This window comes from Spizellomyces punctatus (assembly GCF_000182565.1).
Source record: "Spizellomyces punctatus DAOM BR117 chromosome Unknown supercont1.26, whole genome shotgun sequence".
Taxonomy (NCBI): Eukaryota; Fungi; Chytridiomycota; class Chytridiomycetes; order Spizellomycetales; family Spizellomycetaceae; genus Spizellomyces; species Spizellomyces punctatus.
Window position 1 is genome coordinate 71,513 of NW_015971562.1, and position 17,218 is coordinate 88,730.

Consider the following 17,218-nt stretch of genomic DNA (forward strand, 5'->3'; position numbering starts at 1 on the left):
AAAAGAATCACGATTTTCCATGGTGACTCCATGCCTCGGCCTTTTGAGTTGCCTTTGCCGAGGTCCAGACTCGCCACCACGAATAAGCCGCCCACACGCGACACGTCCCAGGAGGGAGGTAAGTATATAACCGATACCACGGGATAATGCGAGCGTTGTACAAGACACGATCACGATCGTTACCAAAACTGCGGATAATGTATGTTCCACCAATTGGGCCGTGTGAATTGGAAATCATCTTTTTTCAACTGCGCTTTCCCCACCAATGGGCTGATTTCTTACGACATTTCTTTCTAGTCCGTAGTTCGGAGGGTTAAAGGGGTGGAGGGGGCGTTTGTCGTAAAAAAGGGCCTAAAAATAATTGTTTTACACAAGGGAACAACGGGTGGGAAGAACAAGAAGGGAATGGGAGGCGGTTTTTTTTGTGTTGGAGTGTGTTGTTGTTGTGTGTGTGCCGCGCGTTTTTTGGCCCTGGAGAGAAACCTCATTTTGTAAAATGTCGCAAACTGGGGGACAAAGGATGGGATATTCGTCATGGTGGTCGGGATGATGATGCATGAAATTGAGGGTTCCTTTGATTTTTTTCCTTTTTTTGACCCGTCGGCCCTCCATGGACTCTAGCCTTATTTTAGATACTCAATATTATCCCACTTTTAAAGAGCAGTTCTCCTCCCCTCCGTGGAATTTATTATAAAAGATCCTTTTTTTTTTTCCTTGGCTGTGGGTTTCTGCAGTTCTGCCACAAGATCTAAAAAGGAAGACGCTTTCTTGCATCGCCGCCCCTTTCAATAACCATCCAGACACACACACATCTGCATCTGCAAAAAACATTCAAGAAGCACGCATACCCACAATCCACGAAAACTTAGATCCTTTCCAATACGATGCGACTAGACGACAACTTGCTGTCATCGTCGGGCTTTTCATACCTGTCCCTCGACCATGGCTTGCCTCTCTCGGCAGATTCATACCCGTCAGCAAATGTCGTGGCTTCAACACCCACGTACGCTACGCCAGCCGTGTATGTTGCTTCTGAGAGTAGATCATTGGAAGACAGCGTCTACTGCGACCATCCATACACGTTCCTAGATCATCACCCGCGAGCGGAATCCTCGGAATCGGACTTGTCTGATTTTGAATCAGACCTTTTTTTGAATCCGGCTGGCCTCTTTGGTTCGTCGTCATCGTCGGGCACATCGAGTCAATTACACATGAGGACAAGCCCTGCACCGTCTTATACCGGATCTGACGGAAGCGCGAGTCCGCTTGTAGGCGGTATCTCTCCGTGCTCAACGTCATCGTCGTTGGCTGCGTGGGAAAAGACACTTGGCGCAAATCGCCCGGTATGGGAAGATGACGGTTTCTTTCAGGACGATGGTGGGCATCGCTTGGGTGCCTGGCTGGGAAATGATCATCCAACCTACTACTCTGGCGAATCAGCCATGGGCCCACCCAAGATGGATCATGGTTTGAGCGAGTATGGCAAGATGGACCGAGGACATCATCATATACCTTATTCGGTGCCCGCACCTCAGCCGACACCACACTTGAGTCAATCGCACTTGTCGCAGCAGCACCAGCGCCAGCCGCCGCCGCAGCAGCAACAACACCTCCACCACCACCAACATCACCCACAGCAAAACCCTGGCAGATCCTCCGGGTTGGGATATCCTGCGAGTGACGAGCGGTACTATCATCCTCACGCATACGGTCACCAGGAACACCAGCAACATCAGCAGCAGCAGCCAGTGCGTCATCAACCACACCAAATGCTCTCAGTCTCGCCGTATCGACCGCCGTCTCGGCCTCTTCCCTCTCAAACTGCGCATCGCCACCATCATACCCCGTCCATCTCGCCTTCATCGTCGTCATCATCGGCGTCATCATCGGCGTCATCGCTTGCAAGCACGACAAATACATCATCGTCTGCAACACCGCAACTCCACAATACATACCCATACCTCCCTCCTCTTCCCCACCATCGCCACCAACCGCCCGAACCACAGCACCGCAATGAGCAACCGCCGCGTGAACGTCGCTTTGAATGCGCACAGTGCCTTAAACGCTTTCTACGCCGACAGGACCTTAATAGGCACTCTGCGACGCACTTGAATGGCTTCAAGCCTTTTCGGTGCGATTACTGCGGTACGGGGTTCACCAGACAGGATGCCTTACATCGTCATGGTAAGGCAAAGAGATGTTTGTCCAAGCGGCGGTCGGCTAGTGATGAACGGTAGAGATCTGTTCCCTCTTTTTTGTGTATAGACTTGCTGACAAAGACTGTGAAAAACGTTGCTGGAATTTCGTTTTCCTCTTTCTGTTTGTTGGAAATGGTTTCTTGTTCTACTTTATTTTTTTTGGTCCGAATATAGACTGTTCATACTTTCCTTCTTGTCTTTTGCATATTTCCTCCCTTTTTTGGTGGATGGAGTTTTCTTCCTTGTGTACTAGACAAATGCTTTGCACTGTTAAAGTTCAAAAACTATAGAAGTTATAATATATTGACAGGTCCTTTACTAGTAAGTTGAATTGTGTTGTTTTGGGACAGATGCCAACCTTTGAACACTTGGGAAACGTTTCATTACTCTTCTGTTGCGCTTCCTGCTGACGACATGCAGAAGGATCTGGGAACTTCCCTTCAGGCGGGGTGCGCTCCCCTCCATCCCGCGCATCCAATTTGTGCCTCTGCGGATCGACCTCAACTTGGTAATCAGAGCTTCACTGCCCCCCAGATCTTCTAATTGACCACTGATCAAGAACATCAGCACACACACACATCTTTACATCGCATATCATGACTGATAAGTGCATACAACGAGGCCTAGAACTCAAAACCCTGTCATATTTCCGTCTAGGCCTTGGTGATACTCTTGCACATCTGGCCATGCCCACGGCTTTGAAATAAATGGAACAACTAAACCTTTGTTGGCTTTTTGTTTGAACAACACTTTTATTATCAATTTATAATCACGTGATTTTGTACTAAGCGCTCGTATTTTTTGTTGGATTTTGGGCTGGGAGGAAGGAACAACTCCGACTTGCAGTTCTTTGGTTGTGCTTCTGTGGTACTCTTCGAGCATCCTTCCATACCCACGCTCATTAGGGCACCTCGAGTCCTCCGCAACACACAACCATGGGCAAACCTGACGCCCAACCCAAAGCTAAAAAGGGCGGGTCAGCACTCAAAAAGCTGAAGTCCACACTAAAAGAGGCCGGTGTGCTTGGCAAACACCACAAAATCTCCAAAAAGAAGAGCGCAACACATCGAGCCTCTGCTCTCTCTGCCCGAAAAGAAGCCGTTCAAACATTGCGAGATTTAACGTCTAGACAAACCAACCCTTTCGAACTCCAATTCACTCGCACAAAGCATGACGTTCTGAACCGTAAAGTCAAGGGCGCACAAGGTCGTCCGGGTGCGGTTCGCAAACGAGGAGAAGAGAATAGGAAAAAGACTCTAGCTGTCGAGATGGATCGGAAACGAAAAGAGTCGGCATTTGTGGATCGGCGATTTGGTGAGAACGATCCCAGTATGTCCATGGAGGATAAAATGTTGGAGCGGTTCATGAAAGAGAGGTCAAAGCGGTCTGATAGGGGAAACCTATTCAATTTGGAGGAGGAAGACGACGAGGAATTGACGCATCTGGGTAAATCCTTGTCCGAAGATGCATTTAACGATGCCGGGTTTATGCGGGTGGAAGATGATGAGGATTCCGGACAAATTGATCGAAATACTGTTAGGTATACTCATTTTGGAGGATTCAGTGATGATGAGGAAGTGGAAGGCGAAGATGGAAAGAGAAAGTCAAAGAATGAAATCATGAAGGAAATCATTGCAAAGAGCAAAATGCACAAAAGGGAAAGACAGTTGCAAAAGGAACAAGATGATGAATTAGCGGATGCCCTTGATGCCCAATTAGATGATATCCGTAATCTCCTTGTTCCAAGCAAGACACCTCCCACGGAACGATCCACTACTACAAAAAGTCTCACAAATGAGCCATCTACTGACTACGCCGACTATGACTCTTTTGTCCGAGAGTTAGCCTACGAGCGCCGTGCAAAACCCACCGATCGGATGAAAACCGAGGAAGAAATCGCCACAGAAGCCAAGGCGCGTCTCGAAAAACTCGAACGAGACCGCCAGAGACGGATGATGGGATTACCGACCGAAGAAGAAGAACACGAAACGCGTCGTAAAAATGACTTTGCGGCTCGGAAACGCGTCTCTCAGGCGGATGATCTTGGGGATGATGATTATGGCAAAGCTGTCAGTGTCATGTTGGAGAATGAGGAGGAAAAGCCCTTGACGTATCGCAATGGAGTATTGGTCAACGATCAAGTTTTTATGAGTAAGAAGAGAAAGCTAGAGGCGGCCAGTGATGATGAAGACGAGGATGAGGATGATGAAGAGGAGAGCGACGCTGATAGCGAGCAGAGTGGGGATGATGACGTGAATGGTTCAGTAGAGTCCGATCGAGAGGATGATAGCGACAACGACGAGGAAGAAGATGATGACAATGAAACTGAAGAATGGCAAGTCGAGGAAATTGATGAAGAATTTGGGGAAGCGCACGGTGACGAAGACGCAAGCCAAGACGAAGAATCCGAAGCAGAAGAGAGCGCACCAACCTCCTTGGAAACGAATGACGCAAAACCTGCCCAACCCCGTTTCAAGCGAAACCCTGACCCATCCGCCGCCTCCGAACTCCCCTACACCTTTAAAGCTCCAGAAACGCACACAGAGTTTCTGGGACTTGTCAAGGACAGAAACCCAGAGGACCAGGCCACCATTATCGATCGGCTGAGAGTATTGCACCATGTGTCATTGGGCGGGAACAATCGAAAAACATTAGAGGTTTGTAAGATATTTGCTTGTTATCAAGTACCATTTCTCATAAACAAGATCAATGTAGACTCTCCTTGACATCCTATTCGAACACCTGGATTACCTCTGCTCACAGCCCACACCTTCCTTCAAGACGATCCACCATCTGAGCCCCCACATTATTAGCCTCTCCCAGCAATTTGCTTCCCAATCCGCAGAGTACTTTATTACAACATTAACAACTCTCGAAAAACGGCTTTTAAAAAATCTGGGATCGGGTAAAGGCTCCAAAGCATGGCCAGACCTGCACGCCCTCGTATTACTGAAACTGGTTGCCCGCATTTATTCAACATCGGATTTGGTTCACCCTGTCGTCACACCCGCCATGATTTTGATTGGGCAGTACCTTGCCTTATGTCCCGTTGTAAAGGGGAGAGATGCTGCTGTGGGACTGTTTTTATGTGAAGTCGTTTACGAGGTGAGTTGGATTTGTTATATATTTTTCTCTTTTACAACGTGCTTGTATCGGTTTTTTTCCAACATTTTTTTTTTTGGAAACCTAGTACGAAACCCTTTCCAAACGCTACGTCCCCGAAGTCATCAACTTTTTTGGAAACCTTCTCTCTTTGTTACTCCCCCTAGAAGAGCATACTACGCAAGCTGAATTCCCTACGGCTCCCATCCTAGAACCCAATGTGACGAGTCTACGCATCAAGGATTGGTCGGAAACGCTTACACCACTTTCACTTGCATCCCTGTGCCCCCAATCGGAGATTCATAATCTCTCCCTACTAAACACATCACTCCATCTCTTGACCCGCTTTGCAAAACTCTACACCGACACCTCAACTTTTTCCACCATTTTCTCTCCATTCCTCCCCCTTTTAAACCGTATCCCCCCTTCCCCCCTCTCAACACCCGCCGAGAAAGCCATCAACACCATCATAACAATCTCCAAAACAGCACCCCTAAAACGCCGTCCCCTCCTCCTCCAAAAACACAAACCCATCCCCATCCAAACCTACGTCCCCAAATTTGATACTCATTACTCAATTGACCGTAAAAAGCGGGATCCAAATCGTGAGAGAGCCGAGAAAGCTAAATTGAAAAATGAGTATAAGAAAGAGTACAAGGGGGCTGTTAGAGAGTTGCGCAAGGATGCGGCTTTTGTTGCCCGTAAGAGGTTGGTGGAGACCAAGCAACGGGATGTGGAGTATAAAAAGAAGATGGACAAGATTATGGGACAATTGGCGAGTCAGGAGGGTGCCATGAGGGGCTATGAAAGGGAGATGAAAAAAGCAAAGGGGAAAAGGTAGTAGTAAATCATGTTTTTAGGTGTATTTAGGTAGGATATGGATAGGCGATACGAGGCAAAAAAGCAATCAGTATGTAGAATATATAGTGTAGAGGTGACAGAAACTGGCACTAGCTACTACACCAGGGAATAAACCAGCGACAACCGGTTCGGAAAAGCTAAGCTACTACTAGGCAATTATACACGCAATACGTAACGGTTGGTTCTAACCGGATAACTGCCCACCACCACACACGGTCCCTACTAGGCCTTGATCCAGAACTCTTGATGGCATTGAAGCCAGAGTCTTCGCAACATTAGGGACACTTGCAAGCTGGAGGATGTTCAGTAACGAAGGCTTGGAGACTAAAAAACTGCATGTCAGCGAGATGACCCGATGACAAGAAATGCAAGAAATGCCATTGATACATACCAACCAAGCTCAACTAATGTGGCAGTATAATAGTAGGTTTTGTTATCAGATCCAATTGGTTGCTGCTGGTTTTGATCGCTGTTGCTGTCGGGAGGGCGAGGTCCTTGACAACACCACATCGGCATTCTCATGGTTGACCGAGTCGCGATGAGGTTGCAATGTGGGTCGCAATGAGCGTTTGTGCAGATGCTTGCGAGTCGAGGATGGGTAAAGAGGAAAGAGGGAAGAGACAGAAGGCCCCCCTTTTATAGACCTTTGGCATGTGCCTCACCGCAATTTAAAAAAAAAAACATTACATGCATGCCACACCAATCTGAGCAATAGATGGGGGTGCTGATTATGCGATATGACTAACCGGATTAATCCGGATAATAATGAGTCCTAGTGCCATTTTCAATCACCTCCACACTATGTATGCATGGATGTGATTGACCAAAAAAAAAAAACCATAGCAGGCAGATTTTACGCTATTAATCATTTTCTTCCCACCCATTACAATATGCACTCTATGATTACTATTATACCATATCCTCATTGGACTTTGCATTTGACTGCGTAGTCGAGGGTAGTTCGTAAATGTCATACCTAAAAATGCAATCAGCAACGTAGAAACCAAGGGGAACATCACAAACAGAAAACGTACCATAGACTCTGACTCCTCGAACCTTTCCCTCTACCCTTTTCTGCAATTCCAACCCCAGCCCCACCATCCCCACCCCAAAACTCCACACAATTCCTCCAAAAACCTAAATCAAATGCATTCCTCATTCTCCGCCTCCACGGTGGTCTATTCCAATCCCCTGGTTCAACAAGGTAGGAAAATCGATGCCAGTTGGCTGATTCGTTGGTGGTATATCCGCGTGCTACCTGCCATGCTTGTACCAAAAAGAGGAACAGATCCCACGTTGAATTGAGGCCGGCCCATATTGCGATCAGGTACGCGAATCCGTCATTGGCGAAACTGTTGCATACGGATTCGATAGGGATGCTGCAGGTGGGTGTTCCCTGTATGGGTCTCTCCAAACTGTTGAGGTCTGTTTGAATCCATTAGCACATTTTGTTGTTCAGTGATATGCACTGCGCGATATTAACAAAACCTACACGAAAAGGTAATGTAAACAAACATCCACGCCCCCATAAAGAGTGATCCCGTGAAAATCATGAAATATCGATGATTCAAGGCACCAACTTTTAAATAAAAATGTCATCAGGATGGGACTTTTTATGCGGATACACATATTCGAACTTACTGCAATTGTATGTCCACGGACAGTGACTAGATAAAAAGGAAGCTTGAATATCTGGTCTGACGACAAATGCCCAATAGGACTTACTGGTCGAATCGAACAACGCATCTATCACAAAATTTGCAATGTTTGCTTCGCAACGGCTTACGAATCTGTCATGCAAAAGAATTCAAGACCATGCCTCTTCACAACTTTAAAGATTAAAACATACACAACACGTCACGCAATACGTGCGCGAATCGAGTTGATCCTTTTCGGCAAGCGCAATGACAGCCTGTTATAATAAAGCGCCGACATTTCGTGATTTAGCCTACAACTGTTAACCTGTTCAAATTGCGTGGGCATCCACACCTCTTTCCGGTTTTCAAAACTGGCTTTTGGTATGTATCCGGGATTGCTCACAATTGCTTTATAAAAAGAATAACAGCATAGCGCGAAAAAGAAGAGAAAGAATATATGCTCTAGGTAAAGATATCCCGTATCTATTTGATTGAATGTGTGAACAAGTAAGGTGACTAAAGCAATCAGCGCAGCACCTACATGGCACAATCTTCAGCCACACCAAGAACACGTAAAGTAGAGTTGCCTGAGGTATAGCGGTCATGAAAGGTGTTGAGACCATATTCCGGTGACCGGCCATTAGGTACCGAATCAAAAATTGTGAATGGACAACAAAGATAATGATAAATGTTATAGGCAGACTGTAGTAGAATGGCAGTTTGGATAGAATAGCGCAAGATAACGGGAGCACGACGTAAGGTATTGCGTATATGATTCGATTGGTCGTACGCTAAAAGTTGAGCCAGTTAAGAGAATCCGCCTAAATTCTGAAATCGCATACAGTACAAACCTTGTCGAACGGTCTACCGTCATTGTTTGTCTTGGAGCCTACTCGACCGCATGCAACAAGGATCTGCTGGTAATAGTCAGCATGTCCCCGCTCTTTAGCCCAATCGGCGGGGCTTTTCCCCTCTGGATCCCGGATGTCGATGCGCGCACCCGCTTTGATTAGCTTCTTTGCAAGGTCTAGATGGTGTGAGATGACCTTAAAATGACGGATGGATAGGACAAGTCATGAGTCAGCTAGCCACGCTCAAACCGCATGCGTTGAAAACATACCGCCCAATGCAAGGCCGTGTAACCAGTCTGATCTGTCATGTCCAAAGCAGCACCCGATCGTAATAGGTCTTCCAACAACTCGGGCGAGTTTCCTTGATAGGCTGACCACATAAGCGCCGTCCGCCCCATGGAATCGACCGAATTGATATCCATCCCAATAGACAGCAGGTAAACTGCCATCAAACAGTGTCCCGCGTGGGCAGAAAGATGCAAGGCATTATATCCTTGATTGTCTTTAAGCGATGGATCTGCGCCGCACTTGCGAAGGTAGGACACCATTTGGACATGGCCACTCCTGCGGGGATGACGTGGACGATTGAGCACGACCATGCGAAAACCATGTATGAAGCTGGTATACGAATCAACCCGCAGACGTACCGTGCCGCCCAATGCAGTGGTGTTGCGTGTAGGTCACCTTTATCAAGACGGTCTTAGATACAAAAGCACGAAGCACGCAAGTATTCGCATCCCTACCTCCAAAAGAGTCAGGTTCGGCCCCCTGTTCTATAAGGTATTTTGCGACCTCCAGGTGCTTATTCTGAATTCATAGTCAGACATAAGCTCAGCAATGACTCTAAAAGTAGGGTCATTTGCTACGCCGTATGACTTACGATGGCAGCCCAATGTAAAGCGGTACAATTTCCGCCATCTCGATCCCCTGCGCGCGCGGCCCCACTTTCTATCAAGTCCCTAACGCGCTGAAGTATGCCTCGTTGTGAAGCTTGAAACAGGTCCAAGTCTATATCATACACAAGGATATCCTTCGTTAGCCAGCCAGTCTCGGATATGTGGCTGGTGCGCACACTCCAACGCCAAGCTTTTCCTGATAAGCATAAGGTACCTTGCAAATTCACAAGCGGTTCTCCATCGGGCGGCGGTGCACGAGTTTGTAGTTCCGTGCTATCCTCTCCGTCAGACGGGCTACCGTCATGGTGTTCACAATGGTGACCTTCCGCGCCGTAATCGTGACGTTGTGCATGTCGCCCATGCCACAATTTATGCAGTGCCCCCTTATAGTGCCCTCCACCGGTCACAGGAGTTTCTCCCGACGCAACTATAGAGTACAGAATGGTTGAGCCCCAAGGTCAACGAGATCTGTTATAGCGCTAAACTTTTACCTGCGGTCACAGTAGATCCTACCGTTGACCCCACCACCTGTGCCGCATGTGAAAGAGTGGCCGTAAAGTTTTGGAGTAGTGGCTCGCGTTGCTCTGCAGTCATCATCTGTGCAAAGTAATGTTCTGCATGTCAAATTGTGCAAAAAGAATGCCAAGTGCGGAGCAAAGAGCGTCCATTGGGAAAACCGCGTTTAACTAAGCCGCCCGTCCACGTCAGGCTTTCAACCGCTTTCCTGTCCCGCTGATCTAGCAAAACTGTTTTTCTGTATTTTCTTTTTGTAAATGGGCATTGCGTTAACAAAACTATGGCGGCTCTTTTGGAGCCAGGAGGAACACAAGATTGTTATTGTAGGACTTGACAACGCTGGAAAGACTACAGGTAAACTTTTGCTGAATCTCCCGCATGTGTACAGAAGGCGTGGATTTTGACTTTCTTCGTCATGCTCGTAGTTTTGTACAGATTGTGAGTACGTAACAAGCACCGTCCGTCGCTCACGCTCCAGTACACCTTGTTCATCTCATGGACTAACATGAGGTAATGATTTCCTCAAAAAAGAGTGATGGGGGAGGTAATTGCCACAGCTCCAACAATAGGTAGTAACGTCGAGGTATGTGTTCATGTTTTATCTTGAATATTATAGATTGGTCCCGAATTAACCACTACGCCCCTCTCTGTCGCTATCCTAGGAATTCACATATCGCAATATAAAATGCCTTGTATGGGACATCGGAGGACAAGACTCTCTGAGAGCTTCCTGGAGCACATATTACACCAACGCTCGGGCTGTGATAATGGTCATTGATAGTACAGATCGAGCCCGTCTACATTTATCAAAGGAGGAGCTGCACAGGTACGTCTGGGAGTGTGGACGTGGCGCATTGCATACTGAAATCCTCACATTTGCGGATTACAGAATGATGGAACATGATCAACTTCGGAATGCTGGTCTTCTTGTGTTTGCAAACAAGCAAGACGTCAGAGGCGCTCTAAAAGCTGCAGCTATATCGGAAGCACTGGGCTTGTCACACTTGAAGGATCGCCAATGGCATATACAAGCATGCTGTGCATTAACCGGTGAAGGGTGCGTTTCATTTGGACAACATCAAACTCTTCTAAATGAATCTAACAAGGTTCAAATTCCTGCAGGTTATGGGAAGGTATGGATTGGCTAATAACAACAATGGCCCGATGACTTTCGGTACCCCCGTCGAGGCCAGAGTGAGCATTGGATTGCTTCCCTTCCCGTTTATATATCCATCTAGTTAATAACCATCGGTCACACGGGGACCATCCCCCAATAGCCCTTTGCATGTAAATTGGCCACTTCATAGTTAGATCCTCCAAGCTAAGTCCACCTGTGCTATACTCTAGGTAGATACAGTGAAGGCGTCCCCCCGTCACTATATAGAGTTATCTACGGACCGTGTGTCCACAAGAGATTTTATCAGTGCGAAATCGTGCGCCGCGAACGTCTCCCGCCAAAAGCGAAGCAATAGGTCTGCTCGAGTCCGAACGCTGTAGAGTACATACATGAGCATCCCACCCTGGAACAAGGTGGTTTTCGGCGGTTATGATACCTGTTGGCAGTCTTTCGCTGCTCCACCTCTGCCTCCAGCTCAGCGGCCTTCTCACGCGCAGTGGCGAGAAGCTCGTTAGGCAAATTAGCCAAGCGAGCGACATTCAGTCTTCAGGAGGTCCTTGTTAGAGCTTCTCACTTCCAGATATGCACCGTGGTTCTCTTGTCCCTTACCCATAAGACCTATGTGCGAGTCCTCTTGTGAGTTTATACAAGAAAATGATTGAATGTGAACCTTAGGACATATTGGGGTTTAGTTCTTTCCCCTTTATCGGAACTGCAACAAGAGAACTAGAAAGCCATACTCTCATCCTCTTCCTCGGTCTCGTGGAATGCCATATGACAGTTCCGCAAGGCGCCTGGAAACTCTTTCTCCAATTGCCCAAGCACTGGATAATGCGTGACAAACAAGGTAATACTCTTCAAATCCTCAATGAAGTACTTCAACGTTGCAAAGGCAATGGCAGTCCCATCGTGTGTGGAGGTTCCTCGTCCTAGTTCGTCCAGGATGACGAGCGACCGATTTGTCGCAGTCCGCATGATGTCAGATGTTTCCTGCAGCTCTTTCATGAAGGTGGATTGGCCACCTGCAAGATCGTCTGAGGCACCCATTCTGATGTTTCAAAGTTAGAGGTTTCGGTTACGGTAGACATTGTGGTTCAAAGTACCTTGTATGGACGGAATCAAAAATACCCAACTGCGCAGACTTGGCAGGAACGTACGACCCAATTTGCCCCATGATAACAATGAGGGCTACCTGCCGAATATAGGATGATTTTCCTCCCATGTTAGGACTGTGCATGATGTATTTAGCATTGCCATTGCAAAGCATAATTGTCGAACTTGGTCATTACTCACCCGGTGATCAATAAACACCGCCGATCTTGCTAGAAAAAGACCAACATGAATACTTGCGCCGGACAGGGTTGCGCCTCCAGATATACTCACAGTCAAATCCACGTCATTGGTCACGTAGCTGGAGACGACATTCTCCACCATCGGATGGCGACCCTCTTTTACCAGGACGGTAGCGTCAGGAACAAACTCGGGTTTACAGTAACCAGGCTGAGCAGCGACCGTCGCTAAACAAATCAAAAGCTATTGTCGGCAATCGTCTTTTGTAAACAATCATTCTGTAACCCACCTAACGATAGCAAACAATCCATTGTGGCAATACTCTGTACAACTCCCCGGAAGAGTTCATATCGGGACCCAACCTCTCTGCAAAGGGGCATATGTAAGCACCTTGCCTGTTCTTGTACATTCGAGGATCTCATGATCGAGCGGACAAACCTTACAAAAGCAGCATAGGCGGTATCGCAAGCGGCCACGAGCTGTTCGCGATAACGATCTCGCTCCTTTATCTTTTCTGAGGAAATGATGAATGACACCTGTTGCTCATCTGGAGGAGGTTGGCCAATAAGAGATACTGACCAATGACGAACGGCGTGTGAAATCGCGCGACCGCTTTAGTACTAGCAAGATATCCAGGTTAGTAAAGAATTTAGGGAAATCTAATGTAAGTGGGTAACCCACTTGCTGATCTTTATCCAATTACTGGGTACTTTTGATGCTTGATTTACCGGCACTTCAATCAAGTACTTTAAAACTTCGTCAGCGCAGGAAAAGGGTATTTTTTTCCCAAAACGCCATCCAACTCACCTCAATCCCCGCCACTGTCACGTACGTCAAGTTCGGTTTCTTGATCTCTCCCCTAACCTCCTTCAAATGGGCCAGCAACTCCTCTTCAACAGTCTCTAGGTTCTTCATATAGCCATTGTTTATCGTAAGCAACGGGCCCATCCAATAGAGTATTTGTACAAACCTCCTTGAACTCGCCTATTTCGGGCCATTTAGAGGTGTCACTGAAGAACTCAATTTTGTCGTCGGATTTGGCAGCACTTTCATTTATCATGCCCCGAAAGTACATCACATCACTCTTAATTGCTGGAAGCGACTTGTAAATGTCTTTCAGAATAGGCGACCGAAATTTCTCCCAAGCATCAGAGATAAAACTTGAGCCAATTTTTTCGAACGCCAACAATGTATTGTTCAGCTCCGACGGAGAGCATCTTCCGTAGTGTATTCTGCACACGCTTTTTTCAAGGTCTGTGAGACGAAGGTCAGCTGAACTGCTTGCTGTTTAAGTTTTTTGAGGCAACAACCTGGCAATTGACAAATCAACCCTCTCATTCGTTGGATGAAGACATTCCCTTGCGCATCGCCCTGAATGATCTCTTCCACGGCGTCAATGCGTTTTTGCAAGTCGCTTCCAGAAACAACAAGAAACAACAAACACGAAAGGATCATGCGTTGATACTCAACAGTAAATGCATTATTGTATGGTGAGACTTACGGGAGTTGCACTAATGGTCGTCCAATCCACTTCTTCAGTAGTCTCTGGCCAAACTTCGTCTTTGTGTGATCCAAGATCCAAAGCAAAGACCCCTTCTCCTCAAAATCAGTTTGATTACGGAATATCTCCAGGCTATTCAAAGTATTGGCATTGAGCACCATATGGGCCACGGACGCAAACGCTGTGAAGAACTTGGTAAGGCGAAGGATATCTTCGAGCCCAAATTGCACCAAATATTTGAGCAGCGCAGCAAGGCAGATAATCACTCGACGTGGAAGAGACAACGCTTGGCTGTAGAGTTCCGCTATGTATCCTGTGAGCCAGAGGACCTAGTTGCATCGCAACACCATACACCAACACACCAGCCAAAGCCGTTCCATTGTCGTTTCCAGTCGGCTTGTTGTCGAGTATTGGCTGTTCATAGAACTCTGCCAGCACCTTGCGCGCTGTGGCATGATCTAGAAACGCGCCCTTAAGCCGTTCAATTCTAACAGTGTCGCCAGTGGAGCCAAATCTGCACATTGCACGTCATGTACTGTAAGCACCGCCCAACAACCCATTATAAGCCAGTGCACGACTTACGATTCGCAAAGCTGTCTTATGAGCGTCTCCGTCATATCACTTAGTGGGTTTCCGGGTAGAATGATTTCGGTAGGTTGAATATGCATCATACGAGTCTCCAATTCGTTTCGCATATAATTGTCGTCAAACTCGTCAAATATTACGTCCCCTGTATGCAGCTGGACAGCCTGCCACAATTGGATCAAGACGTCTCAGTCATCCGTAGAAATCACCAGAATGAATTTTCTCAACTGCAACCTACCACAATGCTAATTTTGGCCGTGTCCATAGCACCCTTGCCTTCCTCTTCGTTGATACACAGCAGATAGCTTGATCGGACTTCAAAAGCTATATCTTCACCCCCTATGTCATCCACAAAGGTGCCCTTGGAATACACATTCGTAAGCTTCCTTACGAATGGGGCGTTCTTGTTATCTCCGACAGCTGTATAGATTGTAAGCGGCCTTCGAAGCCGTATCATTACAATAGAACCTGCAAAAGCGTACCTTTCAGGGCAGCCGTTTCCATCTGGCGCACGATGCCAACTAAAAAAATCTTAGCACGGTGACACCCACCGGTGTGCGACTGACAATGGTTACCTTTGTAGCCCAACTGTACCAACCTATTGCAACAGCCAGTATATTTAGCATTCTCACATATATGAGGTAATGGGAAGTCGCTACCCACTTTTTAACATGCACGTGAAGCCGATGAGTCGGAAAACTTGCAGTATACATGCTGTGATCCCTGTATGCCACGATGTTAAGTTCTGGATGTGGGCCAAGTACTTAGCATTGTGGAGCAATCACGCTGGAATTTCGACAATCTCACCTTTCGCCGCTATCTAACAACGACATTCCGTCTTTATTAAGATACGCAAATATAAAGTTCTGTCTGACGTACCTTGGCATCCTCTCCGAAGAAGCGAAATTTATAACCAACCTCTACTACAAGCAAACAGTCTGGATGATTTGCCTTGATTTCCAAGAATTGTTGCTCCAGGGGCGTGTACGTTGATTTGGTTTTCCCCGAACCTTTCCGTGCTTGCACTGGCGTTGTGTCCCGCGATTGATTTCCCACCTTCCGTGGCAGCCCCTTTCCAGTACCATGTTCCACTTCTCCATCTTCTGCGCTATCCATATCTCCTTCATCAGCTTCAGGGTTCGGATCCTCCGACCGTTCGTCTATCGTAAACTTGGCCAGGAATCGCTCTCGGACGCGGTTACGCTCCGCGGCAGAAGCTCCGCTGACTTCCACATACTGAGAATTTTCCCCCTCTGTATTTTCGCCACATGCATGGTTTTTCTTACGATAACGGAACGCTTCGGTCGACCTTCGCGGGATGGTCCCGCCTTTGGCTGCAGGCCGGGTCCTGCCTGGTAATTCCTCTTCACTGTCGGATGTCAGGCGCCGCAGCCTTTTGAACTTGCTCAATTTTGGAGATGGCGAGTCTACCTCCATTCGGCCACCTTCATTACCACTTTCGACGGCCGCATCTTGCTCTATTGCCCGCGGTGCTTCGTTGGGCGAGCATGGACCAGGGGAGTCATTCTGACGGTTCTCGTCATTCTCAGTAAATTTCCCTTTCAGAAGGTCCCGAGCATCTCGGGATGGCATTGCTTTGGCAGCCCTCGGCGCCGACGTATCCGTCTTTGGCGTGAAAAAGCTGCTAATAGTTCGCTGTTGGAAAGATGTTCCAGACGACTTCAACTTTTTAACGTTTCCGCCACTGTCGGCGGTTGCCTTTCTCTTCCCTGACATCTTCCAGGATTATGAGAATGGAAGCAATATCCTACTGCTGTCTATATCGTCACTTCATGTACGAAAACTGGTGGTAATGGACGGCCATTCTGAGGTCAGATCGCAGATTGGATTAGCGATCGCTTGTAATTTATCCTATTGTGGAAGTGTTACTCATGGTATCGTCTGGCAGGGTACTCCGTACAATAAGGACTTGTGTGATCCCACATGACCAGACGCATCTATAAATCAGTTATGATCGAGGCATCGGCACTGACGGTTTTCCTACTCATTATAGACTACTTTAACATGCTCGATAAATACACTAAATGCATTGCAACACTTTCTAACCATTAAATAATGCTTTCTCCACATGTACTCAGCAAAATATCCACCAATATCTGCTCTTCCAGTCTTAGGAATGCTTATTTTTATAGCATTCCAAGTAGATTCAATTCTTTGACTGTGTACACCTATATCTGGGTTAATGGAGTGATGCTGGAAGGCCTCTGAGTCTCTTGAACTGTAGCAAGCCCTTCTTGGTTGTCCAAGAACAAAGGCTCCCCTCCCAGAGGAATCTCAAGCTTGCTGTCTTGCTGTGGTACACTCTGCTCCCATTCCTGAGTGCTCCACATGAAGTTTCCATCAAAGATGACATCCATTGAGATAATAACTTGGCTCATTTCAGGTACCCACAGTCTGTAGGCCTTACTCTGGGTACTGTAGCTGACCATGACTGCCTTCTTGGCCTTCTCATCAAGTTTTGACCGCTTTTCCTTTGGAATATGAGTGTAGGCCATGCAGCCAAACACTCTGAGGTGCTGGAGATCTGGTTTACCGCCTGTAAACTCTTGAAATGAGGTTGATTGGTGCTGAGTGCTGCAGTGGGGCTCCTGTTTCCTGAATAGACCAACTGTCATGATAGCTCGCCCAAGAACTTGTAGCTGA

General features: G+C 47.2%; 5 protein-coding genes across 5 annotated transcripts; 3 read left to right on the top strand and 2 right to left on the bottom strand.

Annotated features, from left to right (window-relative positions):
• Positions 1 to 327: 327 nt before the first annotated feature.
• On the top strand, positions 328 to 2,521 carry SPPG_08776 (uncharacterized protein). The gene has a single exon (XM_016756925.1). It carries the CDS (start codon positions 885 to 887, stop codon positions 2,235 to 2,237), a length of 1,353 nt encoding a protein of 450 aa, XP_016603873.1. The 5' UTR covers positions 328 to 884; the 3' UTR covers positions 2,238 to 2,521.
• Positions 2,522 to 3,031: 510 nt separating this feature from the next.
• Positions 3,032 to 6,311, top strand: SPPG_08777 (uncharacterized protein). The gene is made up of 3 exons (XM_016756926.1): positions 3,032 to 4,855; positions 4,914 to 5,303; positions 5,389 to 6,311. Exons 1-3 carry the CDS (start codon positions 3,134 to 3,136, stop codon positions 6,139 to 6,141), a joined length of 2,865 nt encoding a protein of 954 aa, XP_016603874.1. The 5' UTR covers positions 3,032 to 3,133; the 3' UTR covers positions 6,142 to 6,311.
• A 695-nt stretch (positions 6,312 to 7,006) lies between these two features.
• SPPG_08778 (uncharacterized protein) lies at positions 7,007 to 10,189 on the bottom strand. The gene is made up of 15 exons (XM_016756927.1): positions 10,037 to 10,189; positions 9,760 to 9,972; positions 9,530 to 9,657; positions 9,393 to 9,456; positions 9,297 to 9,333; positions 8,919 to 9,213; positions 8,650 to 8,844; positions 8,340 to 8,589; positions 8,151 to 8,281; positions 8,011 to 8,073; positions 7,887 to 7,951; positions 7,803 to 7,828; positions 7,654 to 7,740; positions 7,196 to 7,586; positions 7,007 to 7,137 (listed from the first exon to the last, which is right to left on the bottom strand). Exons 1-15 carry the CDS (start codon positions 10,140 to 10,142, stop codon positions 7,071 to 7,073), a joined length of 2,118 nt encoding a protein of 705 aa, XP_016603875.1. The 5' UTR covers positions 10,143 to 10,189; the 3' UTR covers positions 7,007 to 7,070.
• Positions 10,190 to 10,247: 58 nt separating this feature from the next.
• Positions 10,248 to 11,502, top strand: SPPG_08779 (small GTP-binding protein domain). The gene is made up of 6 exons (XM_016756928.1): positions 10,248 to 10,415; positions 10,487 to 10,499; positions 10,593 to 10,644; positions 10,724 to 10,887; positions 10,951 to 11,118; positions 11,184 to 11,502. Exons 1-6 carry the CDS (start codon positions 10,319 to 10,321, stop codon positions 11,227 to 11,229), a joined length of 540 nt encoding a protein of 179 aa, XP_016603876.1. The 5' UTR covers positions 10,248 to 10,318; the 3' UTR covers positions 11,230 to 11,502.
• On the bottom strand, positions 11,269 to 16,548 carry SPPG_08780 (uncharacterized protein). The gene is made up of 23 exons (XM_016756929.1): positions 15,434 to 16,548; positions 15,362 to 15,374; positions 15,218 to 15,299; positions 15,130 to 15,152; positions 15,037 to 15,075; positions 14,793 to 14,974; positions 14,552 to 14,718; positions 14,332 to 14,483; positions 13,970 to 14,273; positions 13,779 to 13,882; positions 13,439 to 13,722; positions 13,276 to 13,377; positions 13,150 to 13,214; positions 13,048 to 13,088; positions 12,907 to 12,982; positions 12,758 to 12,834; positions 12,562 to 12,695; positions 12,472 to 12,500; positions 12,282 to 12,407; positions 11,919 to 12,226; positions 11,788 to 11,848; positions 11,615 to 11,722; positions 11,269 to 11,552 (listed from the first exon to the last, which is right to left on the bottom strand). Exons 1-23 carry the CDS (start codon positions 16,289 to 16,291, stop codon positions 11,438 to 11,440), a joined length of 3,450 nt encoding a protein of 1,149 aa, XP_016603877.1. The 5' UTR covers positions 16,292 to 16,548; the 3' UTR covers positions 11,269 to 11,437.
• Between the last annotated feature and the right edge of the window lie 670 nt (positions 16,549 to 17,218).

Coding starts and splice junctions, on each gene's coding strand:
- SPPG_08776 (XM_016756925.1), top strand. CDS start 885: ATGCGACTAGACGACAACTTGCTGTCATCGTCGGGCTTTTCATACCTG.
- SPPG_08777 (XM_016756926.1), top strand. CDS start 3,134: ATGGGCAAACCTGACGCCCAACCCAAAGCTAAAAAGGGCGGGTCAGCA. Junction 4,856..4,913: donor ACAATCGAAAAACATTAGAG/GTTTGTAAGATA, acceptor AGATCAATGTAG/ACTCTCCTTGACATCCTATT. Junction 5,304..5,388: donor TATGTGAAGTCGTTTACGAG/GTGAGTTGGATT, acceptor TTGGAAACCTAG/TACGAAACCCTTTCCAAACG.
- SPPG_08778 (XM_016756927.1), bottom strand. CDS start 10,142: ATGATGACTGCAGAGCAACGCGAGCCACTACTCCAAAACTTTACGGCC. Junction 9,658..9,759: donor ACCGCTTGTGAATTTGCAAG/GTACCTTATGCT, acceptor TGTATGATATAG/ACTTGGACCTGTTTCAAGCT. Junction 8,282..8,339: donor GTGGCTGAAGATTGTGCCAT/GTAGGTGCTGCG, acceptor TCAATCAAATAG/ATACGGGATATCTTTACCTA.
- SPPG_08779 (XM_016756928.1), top strand. CDS start 10,319: ATGGGCATTGCGTTAACAAAACTATGGCGGCTCTTTTGGAGCCAGGAG. Junction 10,645..10,723: donor CAATAGGTAGTAACGTCGAG/GTATGTGTTCAT, acceptor TCGCTATCCTAG/GAATTCACATATCGCAATAT. Junction 11,119..11,183: donor TGTGCATTAACCGGTGAAGG/GTGCGTTTCATT, acceptor AAATTCCTGCAG/GTTATGGGAAGGTATGGATT.
- SPPG_08780 (XM_016756929.1), bottom strand. CDS start 16,291: ATGTCAGGGAAGAGAAAGGCAACCGCCGACAGTGGCGGAAACGTTAAA. Junction 14,274..14,331: donor CAATGGAACGGCTTTGGCTG/GTGTGTTGGTGT, acceptor CAGGATACATAG/CGGAACTCTACAGCCAAGCG. Junction 13,089..13,149: donor AATTGGATAAAGATCAGCAA/GTGGGTTACCCA, acceptor ATATCTTGCTAG/TACTAAAGCGGTCGCGCGAT.